We start from the raw sequence: 16,631 nt of genomic DNA, 5'->3' as shown, positions 1-16,631 counted from the left end.
GGAAAAACGGGGAGAAAATTTGTAACTCAAAATCTGGCGGAAACGAATGATGTAAATCAGAAGTTAATAAAGCATTTAAAAAAATATATGCTTGGAAATTTTGTTATAAGACAGAACTTAAATAAAATATTTCATAAGTATAGATTTTTTTCAAGTTGAGTTTGAATATTTACATGGTATGATGGGATCATGATCAATCAGGGTTCCCCCTGCCATATAGTGTGATAGTATCATCATTTCTTTGACAATACTACTTTCTTCCTACCCACAGTATCGGGAAGTTTTACCTAAATAGGAGACAAAACTGTCCTCAGGACTGAGTTGACCTACATTATTGGCCCCAGCTTTCCAGAAGTAATATCATTCTCCACTATTCCCCTCCACCACCACCCCCCTACCCAATCTGGAGTAAACCAAGGACAAAACTTCCTCTGGAAATTAATTGACCCAGGCTTCATCAATGCAGCTTCTTGATAATCTAAGGTCAAAAAAAGCCTCAGACAATGGAATCTAGGCTCCTTGAATTTGGCAGATTTGCATTATTTCATACAAGTAATTCCCCTGATCACCCAATGAATTTATGGAAATGACACATCCCATTGATAGATGATAATTGCTAAGCATCTTTGCTGTGGTAGAGTCAAGTAAACCTCCTCTTGTCAAGCATTTAATGACTCATGAGTGCATCGTGTCATCCCCAGATGGAGCCTGAACTGAGTAAGAAAGTGCCAGCCTTCAAGCTCACCTTCAACAATCGGTTTACTCAGCAAAAGGGCCATGACACATCTCTCTCCCAGAGAGAGCTTTGGGTGTGGCTCCTGAAACCTAGAGTTGAAAAGGAAGTAATCAATGCCAGGGTCCACATGTGGCCTGGGTCCAAGTTTTACAGAACAAATCCTTTTATTAAGGGGATTTGTTCTATGAAGTTTGGCTTCAGTCATAGGGCCCCACTTGAGGACCTAGAGGGCCACATGTGGCCTCAAGGCTGAAAATTCCCCACCCTTGTAGCCCATGGGAGTGTAAGTAAAACTATACAGGGAAATTCAACACCCAGGCCTAGCAGGTAGCATAATGGATAGATTGCTGAGACAACAGTCAGGAAGACTGAGTTTAAATCCAGCCTTAGACACTTAGTAGTTGTGCGACTCTGGGCAAATCCCTTAATCTGTGTTTGACTCAGTTTCCTTATTTGTAAAATGGAGATAATAATAGCATCTATCTTCCATGGTTGTTGTGAGGACCAAATAAGATAACAATGTCTGGTACATAGTAATTACTGTATAAATGTTAGCTATTATTTTTAAGATGATGGATTTTGAATGCCACATAGAGAATTTCATATTTTATTCTGGAGGTGAGAGGAAACACTTGGAGTTTGCTGAGTATGGAGGTGACGTGGTCACACATACATTTTGGAAAGTTTATTTTGCCAGCTGAGTAGAGGATAAACTGGAATGGGGAGAGCCTTGTAACAGCAACAAAGGTTGCAGAGAAGGTCACCAGAAATGAGGATTGACAACAGGCCATTAGATTTGGCTATTAAAAGATTGCCATTAACTTTGAAGAGAGCAGTTTTGGAACTTTGCTAACTTTGGCAAAGATATTGGAGTGGTTTGCCATTTCCTTCTCCACCTTACTTTACATTTGAGGAACTGAGACAAATAGGGTTAAGTGACTTGCCCAGGGTCATACAGCTAGTACTTGTCTGAGACAGAATTTTAACTCATGAAGATGAGTCTTCCTGATTCCAAGCCCAGTGTGCTACCTAGCTGCCCCTAGGGAGTTAATTAGGGAGATATAAAAGAGCTGCCTGGCAGCAATGAAGACCAAATTGTGATTGTGTGACATAAATTTGTAGTGGATGCAATCAAGACATTTCCATGCTGTTTGTCACCTTCCTTAAGGCAGTAAATAGTAAGAAGAATCTAAGGCTGAGGAAATTTGGTATAATGTATTAAAGGGACAAGACACTCAAGAGATAAGTATGGTGTAGAGTTAAATCCATTCCCCAAGAAGGCAAGATGAGAAGAGAAGAGTAGGGCTCTTGCAAGGGTGATGACTTGGAAGAGAAATGAAGGATCAAGGAACTAGAGGACATGGTGTTGACAAAGAATAGGGTTTGGGGGGGGGGGGGGCACAAAGGCAAGATGGCGGAGTAAAGGCGGGGACTCACAGGACTAGGAAGAACACTAGCATAGCAGAGCTTGTGGCCATGGTGGAGGGAGGAACTTCCTCACAGCTCCAGGACAGAAAAGAGTGCTTGTGTTCACTCACAGACCAGAGCAAAGGTCAGGAGGAGAAAGAAGAGCTGAAAACTTATTGGTCCCTAGAATTATCTCTGAAAACAGCTACATAAAATTCCTGAAGCTTGGGACGGTACACCCTTCACACTGGAAGCAGAGTCTTACCTTATCAAAGAGTTTAAAATTGAGTAATTGACTGGAAAATGATCAAACAATGAAAAAACTCCGACTCAGAAGAAGACAATAAAGCCAAAGGTCCTATATCCAAAGCCTCCAAGAAAAATATGAATTGGTCTCAGGTCATGGAAGAGATCAAAAAGGACTTTGAAAAGCAAATAAGAGAGGTTGAGGAAAAACTGGGAAGAGAAACGAGAGTGATGCAAGAAAATCATGAAAAACACGTAACACCTTGGTAACGGAGACACAGGAAAATACTAAAGAAAATAACACCTTAAAAAACAGACTAGATCAAATGGTAAAAGAGGTCCAAAAAGCTAATGAGGAGAGGAATGCCTTAAAAAGCAGAATTAGCCAAATGGAAAAGGAGCTCCAAAAGCTCATGGAAGAAAATAATTCATTGAAAATTAGAATGGAGCAAATGGAAGCTAATAAATTTAAGATAAATCAAGGAACAATCAAACAAAACCAAAAGAATGAAAAAATAGAAGACAATGTAAAATATCTTATTGGAGAAACAAATCACCTAGAAAATAGATCCAGGAGAGATAATTTTAAAATTATTGAACTATCTGAAAGTCATGATCAAAAAAAGCCTTGACATCTTTCAAGAAATTATCAAGGAGGGGCGGCTAGGTGGTGCAGTGAATAGAGCACAGGCCCTGGTGTAAGGAGGACCTGGGTTTGGATCCAGCCTCAGATACTTAACACACACACACACACACACACACACACACACACAAAACAAACTAGCCGTGTGACCTTGGGCAAGTCACTTAACCCCAATTGCCCTCCAAAAAGCAGAAAAAGAAAAGAAAGAAAGAAATTATCAAGGAAAACTGCCCTGATATCGTAGAACCAGAAGGTAAAATAGAAATTGACAGAATCCACTGATCACCTCCTGAAAGAGATCCCAAAAGAAAAACTCCTAGGAATATTTTAGAAATTCCAGAGTTTCCAGGTGAAGGAGAAAATATTGCAAGCAGTCAGAAAGAAACAATTGTGGAACCACAATCAGGATAACACAAGATTTAGCAGCTTCTGCATTAAGGGATCAGAGGGTTTGGAATATTATATTCCAGAGGGCAAAAGAACAATGATTACAACCAAGAATCCCCTGCCCAGCAAAACTGAGTATAATCCTTGGGGGAAAAGTTGACATTCAATGAAAGAGGACTTTCAAGCATTCTTGATGGAAAGACCAGAGCTGAATAGAAAATCTGACTTTCAAATTCAAGACTCAAGAGAAGCATAAAAAGGTAAATAGGAAGGTCACAAGGGACTTAATAAGTTTAAACTGTTTACGTCGCTACATAGGAAGATATATTACTCATAAGAACTTTCTCATTATTAAAGTAGTTACAAGGAGTATATATAGACAGAGGGCACAAGTGTGCATTGAATATGAAGGGAAAATATCTAAAACACAGAATTAATGGGTGAGAGAGAAAGGTCCTGGGAGAAAGTCTATTTCTATACTTTTATCAGTACAGGAGGGGTGGGGAAATAAAACAAATAATTGGGTAAGCAACTTTTAAAAACTAGAAAATCAACAAACCAAATCCCCCAAATAAGCACAAAAATAGGTATTCTGAAAATGAAAGAAAGGTCAAGCAAAATTTCAAAACACTGACTTGACAAATTAAAGCAATTTTCTTGCAAAGATTCATAACAAAACTGAACAAGAATCATTAATTAATTTAGTTTTTAGGAAAGTGAAAAGAAAGGAAATTACCTAAATCAAAAACTGAAGAATTCACTATGTGGGGGGAAAGGAAAGTGTTAGAAATGATTTTGTCAGAGGATTCTGGGAAGAAGGTACAGTATGTCAGAAAATTCCAAGCTCTCAAGATTTTCCCCCACAAAAGAGATAAAATAGAGCCTCCGGGTGAACACAAAGCAATAAAACTAAATGAGAATAGAGGGTGAAAAGAGGTTATCTTGGGATAGTAAACACCTTCAGGCTAGGGTTCTCTTAAACAACAAGCAGGAAGCCCTGAGACTAGCTGGGTTGGGAGGCTGCCTCAGTCCCAGCCACAGGAACCTTTACTCCAAGGACAATGAGGAAATTTTGGCATCTGAACTGGGGAAGATAGAGGGAACCTCTGCTGACAAAGAATGCCAGACCAGCAGCTGATGTGAGAAGGAACCAGCAAAAGCTGAGTGAGTGCAGAAGCAGTAGGGTATACTATGATCCACTGTCTGTGGGCACTTACAGGCAGTTGGAGGTCTTGGTTCAGGTTTCAGGACAGAGAGGAGAACTGAAGGAGGATCTGAGGCTGGAGGCACCATCCCTCGTCCCCAGAATCAGAGGTGATTACAAAAACTAAGCTACTATAAATTTACAAAAAATGCACAGGCAAAGGAGAAAGAAGCCAACCATAGAGACTTGCTATGGGAATAGAGAAGACCAAGATTCAACTCCAGAGGAGGCTACTGAAGCAACAAAACTGTATTCTATCCCAAAGAGTAACTTCAAATAGTCACCCAAGCAAAAAGAATTCATGGAACAACTTTAAAAATACTTAAAAAAAACAAATGAAAGACATTGAGGAAAGAGTAAAAAAAATAAGAATAAACAAAAAAATTATGAAAAGAAAGTCAACTAATTAGAAAAGGACATACAGAATCTTGAGGAAGAAAATGACTCCTTGAAAATCAGAATTGGGTAAGAATGGAAGCTAGCTAAGTTATAAGAGATCAAGAAATAATAAAACAAAATATAAAAATGAAAAATAGAAGAGAATGTGAAATATCACATAAGAAAAACAACTGATCTGGAGAACGTTGTCAAAAAAACATAAGAATAACTGGGCTACCTGAAAGGTATGATAAAAAAGAGAATCTTAATACAATAATACAAGAAATAATTAAAGAAAAATTGTTCTGAAGCATTAGAACAAGAAGCAAAAGTAAAAATAGAAAAAATTCCACTGATCACCCCTTAAAATAGATCCTACCAGGAAAACCCATAGGAATATCATAGTTAAATTCCAAAACTCTGAGCTCAAGGATAAAATATTGCAAACAATGAGAGAAAAATTAAATATGAAAGTGCCACAATTAGAGTCACACAAGACCTAGCAGTGGTGACACTAAAAGACTACAGGTCTTGGAACACTACACATGAAAAGCAAAATAATGGGGGTTCTAGCTGAAAATATCATGCCCAGCAAAGCTAAGCATAATCTGAATGAAAAAAAAATGAGCATTTAATGAATTGTCAGACTTACAGGACTTTGCTTTAAAAAAAAAAAAACAACCCTGAATTCAACAGAAGATTTGATATATAAGAGACAAGAGAAATAGAGGTACATACTAAAGATTAATTACAAGGGACCAAATAAAGAGAGACTGTTTACCTTTTATGTATGTAAAGTGTAAAATGTATCTCTAAGAGGGTTATTAATAGGTGGGTAGTTCATAAGAAAGATTAGGATAGACCTGAGTATGATATGATTTTTTTAAGTAAAACCATTTAGGAATGGCTAAAAAAAAGTAACTATCTTGTAGAAATGAGGTGCAAGGGAAAGAATCAACACAAGAATTAGATGGAGAAGGAGGGCTATTAGTACGGGAACCCTGCTTTCATCAGGAATGGGTTTAAGAGAGAACAATTCATATATGTCTAGAAGACTACAAGAAAATTAATAAAGAAATACTAAATTCAAAAAGAAATAAAATGCTAAGGGGATACGGAGTGGGGGGAAAAGATAACAGAAGGATCTTTAAAGGGGAGGGTGAGGAAATAGGTGAAAGGGGGAAATAGAAGGGTGTTTCGATTCATGGGAATGGAAGGATGAGGGATTGTTGGGGGTAGGTTAAGTAATATGAGGGCAAGATAGTAGGTAGAAGTAAAGTAGAGGAGTCAGGAAAGATAGAAAATAAGAGATTCATAAATATAAAACAAAAATCAGGAGTAGAACTTGTTAGGGGAAAAGCAGCAGGAGTAGTAATCGTGACCTTGGACAAAGTTAAGGCTAAAATATATTTAATCAAATGAGAAAAAGAGGGAAACCACACTCTGCAGTAGCCATTTTTATCAATGTTGTTTTGGACTATTTAAAACAACTAGACAGTATAAGGTGGGAATATTGCTGTGATGTAAGAAATGATGAGTTAGAGGACTTGGAAAAGTATGGAAAGACCTAGATTTATGAAGTACTCTGAAGGTTACCCACCCTCAGAGAAACATAGCATAAAAAAGTATAGTATGGTCTTACATAGATGCATATTTATGTTTATGTCTATATGTGACTGATTATCAATAACTAAGTATATATATGTGTGTGTGTAAGCGTATGTATGTACAGGTGTATGTGTGTTCACGAACAGATGAATATCCTTGTGTGTATATGTCTATATGTGTGTGTATATATGTTTATACATATTTATGCATGTATGTGTATGTATATATATATATATATATGCTTAATTGTAGCCTTCTTGGTGGGGGGGTGAGGAATGTGGAAAAAAGGACTAAGTAAAAAGTGCACAGCAGAGAATAAAATTGTGATAACTTACAAGAGACCAAAGAAAAGATGGATGGACAGCCCTCAACAGAATGCAGAGTATTTATTATATAGGCTTTCTTGAAATAGAGATATATTAGGGGCGGCCAGGTAGCACAGCGAGTAAGAGCACCGGCTCCAGTGTTGAGAAGACCTGGAGATCGAATCCCGGGCTCAGACACTTAGCACCCACCCAGAAACACCTGGCCGTGTAACCTTGAGCAAGTTACTTAACCCCAATTGCTTAGGGGTGGCCAGGTGGCTCAGCGAGTAAGAGCACCGGCTCCAGTGTCGGGATGACCTGGATCAAATCTGGGCTCAGATTTTTGAGAAGACCTGGAGATCGAATCCCGGGCTCAGACACTTAGCACCACACCCAGAAATAACTGGCCGTGTAACCTTGAGCAAGTTACTTAACCCCGATTGCTTTAAAAAAAAAAAAGAAATAGAGATATATTGCTGTATATTTTGAATCCTCTCTCATGTTCTGTTATGTACATGGCAATGCTTTTTTTTTTTCTTTTCTTATTTTGTACTACTTTCGTTTTGGTATTTGTTTCTTTTTCCTTATTTTGTATTTAAGTTTAAAATAAGTTTTAAAAAAGAAAGAAATGAGCACAGTAGCCTCATGTTTGATAAATTAAAAGATTGCAACTGCTGGGGGAAGAGCTCACTCTTTGACAAAAACTGCAGAGAAAACTAGAAAGCAGTCTGGCAGAAATTAGGCATAAACTAGAATTTCACACTGTATATACCAAGAAAAGTGCCAAATAGGAAAATGGCAGAGAAGCATGACAGCAATTACTTTTCACATCTACAGATAGGGAAAGAGTTTGCAATCAAACAAGAGATAAAGAAGACCATAGGAGGTCAAATTAACAATTTCAATAAAATAAAACTTTGATTTAAAATGAAATAAAAAAATATTTGTTTGCACAAATAAAACCAATATAGATATAATTAGAATATAAGCAGGAAATTGGGGGGGGTGTAGATATTTGCAGCAAGTTTCTCCAATAAAGGGCTTATCTCTATGACATAAAGGGAACTGGATCAAATTAAACAGAATAAGAGATATTTGCCAATTGACAAATGATCAAAGAACATAGGCAGTGTTCAGAGGAAGAAATCTAAGCTATCACTAGCCATATGAACAAGGTGCTAACTAGTTAGGTGCTAGCTAAGTTGACAAAAAGGAAAATGACAAATGCCAGAAGGGCTATAAGAAAACAGGTACATTAATGCATTTCTGCTGGATCTGGCCATTCTAGGAAGCAATGTGGAACTATGTGCCAATAGCTAATAAACTGTGTATACCCTTTTCATCCAATGATACCATTACTAGGACTATATCCCAGAGAGATCAAAGAAAGATGAAAGAGACTCCTTTTGTACAAAAATATTTATAGCAACTATTTTTGTGGTGATAAAGAATTGGAAATTGAGAAGATACCTGTCAATTAAGGAAATGGCTGAACAAGCTATGCTTTTTGAATGTGATGAATATTTTTATGTTAACAGAATTGATAAAGGGAATAATTTCAGAGAAACCTGTGAAGGTTTGTGCAAACTGAAACAAATGAAGTAGGTATATATTTATACAGCCATTCTGTAAAGACAAACAATTTTGAAACAGTTGGAAGCTATTATTCACACAATAACCAACCATAATTCTAAAGGACTCTTGATGGAAAATGCTATCTACCTTTAGATAGAGAGATATTGGGTTCAGAATGAAGCATTTTTCTTCTTTTGGACACAACTAACAGAGAAATTTGTTTTGCTTGACTATTCATATTTGTAAAGTTTTGTTTTTACTCTGTAACAATCAATGCTAAGAATACAAACTTAAATGAATAAACCACTGTAGTTAGCATATAATGGTAATTTCATAGTACTCTATGAAATTTACTTATAAAAACTCCTTCAAATAATTTTTAATGTTGACAAAACCCAAAAGCAACAATGATTCCAGTATAAAGCTAGAAATGAATACATACATGATGGTGTTAATGCCCGATAGCTGTTGGAACATTTGTAGGCCACAACCCACAATTAAAGCTCGGCGAGTTGGAGGATAAGTCAGCATTCTGTAGATCACAGGTCCAGCTTAAAAACAAAGAAATAAACACATGGAGAGGTATTATTTTTTCATTCTCATATTAATTGCCTACATTAAAATAATTTCCCCTAAATTTCAATAAAATTTAGATGACACAGTTTTGTTTAGGTATTTCTAAGTACTATTAATGTACTTTTCCAGAATTGTTCATCTATCTAACTGAGCCTGAGCATTCTTAGGGCTAAACATTGAAATCAATACGAGAGAATTTAGGAAAAGAATTTCATGGAAACCTTGAAGAATTACATAGTTATGAGCTTTTGAAAGCCCTACATTTTATCTTTAATTTCTAAGTGCAGTACATTTATGTTTACCACTACTCATTAATGATTAAAAATGTATGCCCCAATTGGGTGCCCATTGGAAACATCATGTACTCTCTGCCAAACTGAATCACAAAGATGGTGCTCTCATAAGAACAAAAAAAATGAAATGAAACAAAGCCCAAAGGATGAAAAAAATAAAAGAAAATGTGAAATATTTCATTTTTTAAAACCTGGCCTGAAAAATAGATCAGAGAGAAATAATTTAAGAATTATTGGACTACCTGATGAAAAAAGAGCTTAGATATATTTCAAGAAATTAACTAGCAGCTAGGTAGCAGTAAATGGAACACCAGCCTTGGAGTCAGGAGGACTTGAGTTCAAATCCAGCCTCAGACACTTGACATACTTACTACTTCTATGACCTTGGGCAAGTCACTTAACCCCAATTGCCTTGCTTTCCCCCTCCAAAAAAAACCCCAAATAATTCTTTTGTAGGACACCATAGCTGTCTGTTCTACATCTTTGTCTTAACATTTAAAGTCCTCTATGTGAGAAATTAAATTCTATGAAATAAACCATGGCCCTTACTTACACATGAACAGGTGCAATGTCTCTTAGAAATATGCCAAATATGCAGGGGGAACATGTTAAGGTAAAAGGAAAATTGACTGTTATCACTATATTTGAAATAAGGCATAATGTTGCCTTACCTATTTGCTAAAATAGCTATTTCCAAATGAAAGAAAGAGTAAAACAGACTAATAATATACCTAAATATGTGACTTCTTTTAGATTATAAGCCTGATGGCAGGGACACTAATTTAATATTTTAATTTCTTATCTAGCAGCATACCCTTTTAATGTTTATAATAACTAAAAAAGAAAAAAGAGAAATTATCTAGGAAAACTGTCCAATAGAAATGGAAAGAATACACTGATCATTTCCTGAAAGAGACCCCAAATGAAAATTACCAGGAATATTATAGCCAAATTCCAGAGCTCCCAGGTCAAGGAGAAAATATTGCAAGCAGCCAAAAAAAATTCAAATATTGTAAAGCTACAGTCAGAATCACACAAGATTTAGCAGCCTCCACATCAAAGAAGCAGAAAGTTTGGAATTTGATATTGGAAAAGGCAAAAGAGCTAGGATTACAACCAAGAACAACCTACTTAGCAAAAGTGAGTATAATCCTATGGGGGAAAATTGACATTTAACGAAACAGAAAATCTCAAGCATTTCTGATGAAAAGACCAGAGGTGAATAGAAAATCTGATGTTCAAACAATAAGCACAAAAAGATACACATGAAAGAGAAATCACAAGGGACTTTAAAAAGTTTAACTGTTGACATTACTCTATGGAAAAATGACACATTCAACTCCTCAAAACTTTATCAAACTTTATCATTCTTAGGGCAGGTAGAAGGCATCTTCACAGAAAAAGGGAATGGGAGTGAGTCAATTATTTTGGGTCAAGGAATAAAGGATGAAAATGAAGGGGTAAGAAAGAGGGATGCACTGGGAAAATAGGGAAGGGAGAGGAAGAATGGAGATAATCATCTCACATTAAAGAAGCATGTAAGGAATGGAGGGGAAATGGGGAGAGGATAGTGGGCAATGCTTGAAACTCAGTCTCAGGTAGAAACAGGACTTCCTCACAGTTCTGACTCCCACCTTCTCCAACTCATGTAAAAGGTGACTCTGAAAAAACTTTGGAGCTACAGAACCCACAAAATGACACAAAGAAGCTAATTTCCCATTGAGGGTAGCCTGGCAAGCTGGCAGGAAGTGGCCAGCGCAGCACTCTGGGAGCCGAGCCCAGCCCTGCAAGCCTGAGGTCTTAGCCTCTAGGCGGCGTGACCAGCAGCTGGCTGGAGGGACTTCAGATCATCAGCATCTGTGGTTATTTTCAGAATTATCAACACATAGAGGCTAAGGACAAAGTGAGAGGTCAGTGCAATGTGGACTTTGGGATCCGTGAGTTTGGGAACGTGGTCCAGCATTTATGCCCTGGAGGGTGTAAGGGTTATGGGATTTAAAGATCTTCCATGCCCCATTGGACTTGCTGACGTAGCAGGAAGGGGCGGAGCAAGAGGAAGCGGAAGCCAAAACTAGAGTTCCTGCGGTGGCTGGCGGTGGTGGCGACGGCGGCAGCAGCAGCAGAGGCAGCGGCAGCGCAAAGCCCTTTTTGAGTTAGCCAGAATTTCTGCTAAGGACTCCTGCTGAGGACTGCCAGGGGCCGGAGCTGCTGGGAGCACGCTTCCCGGACGCTGGGTGGTTGCTGTGAGTGGGGAGAGGAGGACCTTTGCCTGAGGTAGCCTGTTCTGTTTTAAAGGCTTGAAAATGTGGGTGCTTTCTACTTTATCTACCTGTGCCAATGTCATAACTACTCTGATGGCTTTCACTTTCTGGTTTTGGGACTCAGTCTTTTGGTATCTTAATAAATGTTCTAGTTTATTCCCCCATATGGCAAACAGGATGTATTTTGTGATGGATAATTATATCAGCATATCTGTAATCTCCATAAGCATTGTGAATATGGCATTGCTGATACAGAGGGAGAAGCCACTGAGATGCCATGGTCATGCAGCCCCACGTGGCAGCTTCAGCTCCTGGCCTGCAGAGTGTAGGAGGATCAAGCAACCAGTCTGAGGGGTTATCACTCTTGCTTTAATCTACTTGGATCTGGATTGTGGTCTAGGGTGGAGGTCCTGGGGTGTGTGACCAGCTTGCCAGAGCATATGGAGGCTTCAGAGAGAGCATCCAACTAATTCCTTTGGCAGCTGAGAAACCCCAGTGTTTGGGATGAAGCTCCCTTATGTGGTGGCAGAGTCCTACTGTGGCAAAAATATATACTATTATTAATATTATTTTACATGTAACTGGGAAATAAGACATACAGGCACTGGGGCATAGAGATCCACAATGCCCTACTGGAAAGTCAGAGGGGGAGAGAGCAGAATGGAGGAGGGGATATTTTGGGGTGGTGTGTAGGGGAAAAGCGGGGAGAAAATTTGTAACTCAAAATCCTGCAGAAATGAATGATGTAAACTAGAAATTAATAGAGCATTTGATTAAAAAAAAAAAGGAAATTCCTGCCCTCCTCCAAATTAACTGCAAATTGTTTGAAATTAACTGCAGAGCAAGAGGGCTAAATAAATTAACAGTTATTTCCCAGATTGCTTAGTAGTTTCTGACACAAAATTTTTCCAGACCAAACAAACAAAGAGCTTCTGTTGTTGTCAGATGTTAATTAGTTGCAAGAGTCTCCTTTGTAGTTTTTAACATGCTGGGCATTCAACAGCACCACTACTGATTTCATCAATGACATCATGAGGATGTCCACCATCAGTGTTGCAGCCCACAGACTGGGCTGTTCCAAGTATCTCTTTAATGGTTCCCAAGAAAGCCCTTGCCAAGGATCAATGCCTCACCCATGGAACAGTGTTGACAAGCTCATTGAGATTGGTGTTTCCATTGTGTTTAATATGTTTCTGCTTCTTTCTACCCTGAGGAGGTTCCTTTAGGGCTTGATGATCAAGGCTAAGGTAGAAGGCACAACCTCAATCTGGGCATATCTGTTGTGAATGGAAAATTTCAATGTGATCCTCAGCCCTTTCTAGTCACCAGCTGCCTTGGCAATGTCATCACCAACCTTTTTGGGAGACAAATGCAAAAGACCAATTTGAGGGCCAGAGCTGAGATGGCACCAACTTCACCACCAGTACACCTTAAAAACATGACTTTCATTTCACTGGGGCCAAACTTGGGAAGCAAGGCAGCAATGGAGGTAGAGACTTGGCCTGGACGCTGCCATTGTCTAATGAACCCGAATTTGAGACAACCAAAAGAAGTTGTATCTTCCCCACTATGAGCTGGAAGCCAAAAGCATCATTTTCTCATCTTTATTTTTCTTGTTTCTTTGTGACATAGTTAATATGGTAATATATTCTGGGTGATTTCACATGGAACAACTAATATCATATTACTTGCCTTCACAGTGGGTGCATGAGGGGCTGGAAGGAGGGAGAGAATTTAGAACTTGAATTGTTTTTTTTTTTTTTTAAAGCAATCGGGGTTAAGTAACTTGCTCAAGGTTACATGGCCAGTTATTTCTGGGTGTGGTGCTGAGTGTCTGAGCCCGGGATTCGATCTCCAGGTCGTCCCAACACTGGAGCCGGTGCTCTTACTCGCTGAGCCACCTGGCCGCCCCTAAGCAATTGGGGTTAGTAACTTGCTCAAGGTTACACGGCCAGGTGTTTCTGGGTGGGTGCTAAGTGTCTGAGCCCGGGATTCGATCTCCAGGTCTTCTCAACACTGGAGCCGGTGCTCTTATTCGCTGTGCTACCTGGCCGCCCCTTGAATTGTTTTTAAATGTTAAAAAAAAGATTTTTTGAATCATGTTTAGGATTTCCAGGAGCCAAGATGGTGGAGTAAGCAGTAAGCCACTCTCACTCTCCTTCACTGACACTGAAAAACCCAGAAAATATGACCCCAGGAACATCCTAGAACAATGGAGACAGTAGAAAATGGGGTACAGTGATTTTTTTTAGCTTGGAAGCCCAGGGGAATTAACAAGAAAGGTCCCTCTTGCTCTGTGTGAAGGGAAGCCAGTAGAGGCAAGGCATCTGCAAGCCTCACCACAGCAAACCAGCAGAAGATCCATAACCCCAGGGTGGTAGAGACAGGAAGCACCAACACCAGAACCCCCACTTGCCTTTGCACTGCCAGGGGAATCAACAGACACCAGCACAGAGAACCACTGCTTGCAACGCGGACAGTGTCCTGCAGTAGCTGAGCCTACTTGTGCTCTGGTGCAGCCCTAGGGGAGGAGGAGACCTCCAGTGGTCAGACCATCCCCACCCCACAATGCCCTCCTGTTTTGAGCTTCAGGGTAACTCCGGGGAAACACAGAAAGACCACACTTTGCTTTAGCACACACCAGGTACCAACACCAGCTCCAGCTCAGTACCAGGTAAGCTACAACATTATGTCATCCAGCTGCCAAAACTGTAGGCTCCAGCACACAAAGCCAGTAACCAGGACCCTATACATCGGCACAAGAAATATGGGACAGAGCTACCTATTCCCCAGAAGCAGAGACCCACATTAAAACCAGGGAAGGGGCAGCTAGGTGGTGCAGTGACACCTGCCTGGAGTCAGAAGGTCCTGAGTTCAAATCTGGTCTCAGATACTGTACTGTAACACCAAGGAAAGGCAACTTCCCAAGGTTCAAAATACCAGCATAGGTGCTCTCCATTTTATTCAGTGACAAACCAAGAACAGAGAAGATCAAAACATGACATCATTCAAAATACAGCATTTACTACGTGTGATTAAATAATATCCAAGTACTACCCCACCCCAGGACCTTCCAATCATTCAATCAATTACAAAGTCCCTGTTCTAAATACTACTCCACCCCTAGGCTATACCTTCATTTAGTCCACCACAAAACACAAAAAAGTCAAAAGTTCCCCACCCCTGGATCACAATTGAATCTACCCCAGAGTTACATCAATTTTAAGCACAGCACTTAATACCCAAATGGAGGTCTTTGCTTCATCTTGACGGGAGGCAAGTTCTCAGAAATCTTAGTTCCTGGGGAGACAAGGCTTAGCAAGGCCACAAGATACATTGCCAGTCCCTTCATTAATTCATCCTCTGTCTGTAGAACAGTCCTAGAACCCCTGAAAACATTAGCAAAACCCTCTCCCAGGATTTCTGTAAACATACAACAAGAAAATCCTTCTTCAGGGCTTCTGAACCAACAGAAAGGTTCCCAGACCCCTGCAACAACAGCACTGTCCTTCACCAGTGGACAGTATTCACTCTGTCTTCAGGACAGTCTCCAGACCCCTACAACAACAGCACTGTCCTTCAACAGTGGACAGTATTCACTCTCTGTCTGCAGGACATTCTCAGGGCTTCTTAACCAAAAGCCAGGTTCCAGGACTTCTTCAACAAAAGGACTGTCTTTCACCAGTGGACAAATCTGGCAAAACAACATCAAAACAGACAGACAAAGTACCAGCAAAACAGCCATGTCTCCTCAGTCCTTGGCAGCTCCGGGGGCAGGTCTCAAAATTCCAGGGCAATTCAAAGTAGCCCTCAGCAATCCTTCTCAGTCTCTCTCTCTGCCTCCACGAGGTGCTGCTTACAAAAAGTTCTTCTGCCTCTCTCTTGTCTCTCCAAATCTACATCACCAGCTCCTCCCAGTTCAAGACTTTCTTTTCACATCAACAAGTCCATCCCACAGGTGGGATTAACAAGCTCTGGGTTTTAACACAATCAGTTTGAAAACCAAGCCAATACAGGGGAATCTTTAATTGCCATTTCTATCACAGATACTTAACACTTACTAGACATGTGACCTTGGGCAAGTCACTTAACCCCAATTTCCCCTACAAAAGCAGCAGCAGCAGCAGCAGCAGCAGAAGAAGAAGAAGAAGAAGAAGAAGAAGAAGAAGAAGAAGAAGAAGAAGAAGAAGAAGAAGATCAAAAGAATGGGCTTACAGGGGTAGAGTCAAGATGGCGGAGTAGAAACAGGACTTCCACAGGGCTCCCACTCCCACCTCCTCCAATTCATGTAAAAAATTATTCTAAACAAACATTGGAACTACAGAACACACAAAATTACACAGAGAAGCTAACCTCCCACTGAAGACAGGCCAGCAGGCCGGCAGGAAGGGGCCAGTGCAGCACTCTGGAAGCCAAGCCCAGCCCCGCAAGCCAGAGGTTTTAGCTTCAGGGCAGCCTGACCAGCAGCCAGCTAGAGGGACTTCAGATCACCAGCAGCTGTGGTGGTTGCCAGAATTATCAACCCATAGATGCTAAGAGCAAAGTGAGAGGTCAGTGCAGTGTGGACCTTTGGACCTGGAAGTTTGGGAGTGTGGTCCAACCTTTGCCCCCTAGAAGGGGAAGAGAGTGAGGCGTGGCAGCTGTCCAGCCACTGCCACATGGTTGCTTCAGAGGTCCGGGCCTGCAGATTGTAGGGGGACCAAGCGTCCAGTCTGAGGGGTAATCGCTCTTGCTTTAACCTGCTCGGATCTGGATCACTGTCTGGGGTGGAGGTCCTGGGGTGCGTGACCAGGATAACACAGGATCTGGCAGCTAAAACACTGAGGGATTCAAGGGCTTGGAATATGATATTCGAGAGGTCAAAGAAGCTGGGATCAAAACCAAGAATCACCTACCCAGCAAAACTGAGTATCATGTTTCAGGGGAAAATATCATCATTTGGTGGAATAGAGGACTTTCAAGCATTCTTGCTGAAAAAAACAGAGTTGAATAGAAAATTTGACATTCAGATA

At 40.1% G+C, this 16,631-nt stretch overlaps 1 protein-coding gene across 4 annotated transcripts in view; it reads right to left on the bottom strand.

Moving 5' to 3' along the window:
• The window catches only part of SLC2A13 (solute carrier family 2 member 13), a 215,003-nt gene that overhangs the window by 101,523 nt on the left and 96,849 nt on the right, over nucleotides 1–16,631 (bottom strand). For all 4 annotated transcript variants that reach the window (XM_069102895.1, XM_069102893.1, XM_069102894.1 and 1 more), the window contains exon 4: nucleotides 8,932–9,040. In XM_069102895.1, coding sequence (XP_068958996.1) covers nucleotides 8,932–9,040 — 109 coding nt within the window. The remainder of the gene's footprint in view (nucleotides 1–8,931; nucleotides 9,041–16,631) is intronic.

Source organism: Petaurus breviceps, unplaced genomic scaffold (assembly GCF_028583685.1).
Source record: "Petaurus breviceps papuanus isolate PSGF00001 unplaced genomic scaffold, PetGlider_PUasm1.0 558, whole genome shotgun sequence".
Taxonomy (NCBI): domain Eukaryota; kingdom Metazoa; phylum Chordata; class Mammalia; order Diprotodontia; family Petauridae; genus Petaurus; species Petaurus breviceps.
The sequence above is the reverse complement of the archived record's forward strand: the minus strand, read 5'-3'. Positions and strand labels throughout refer to the sequence as shown.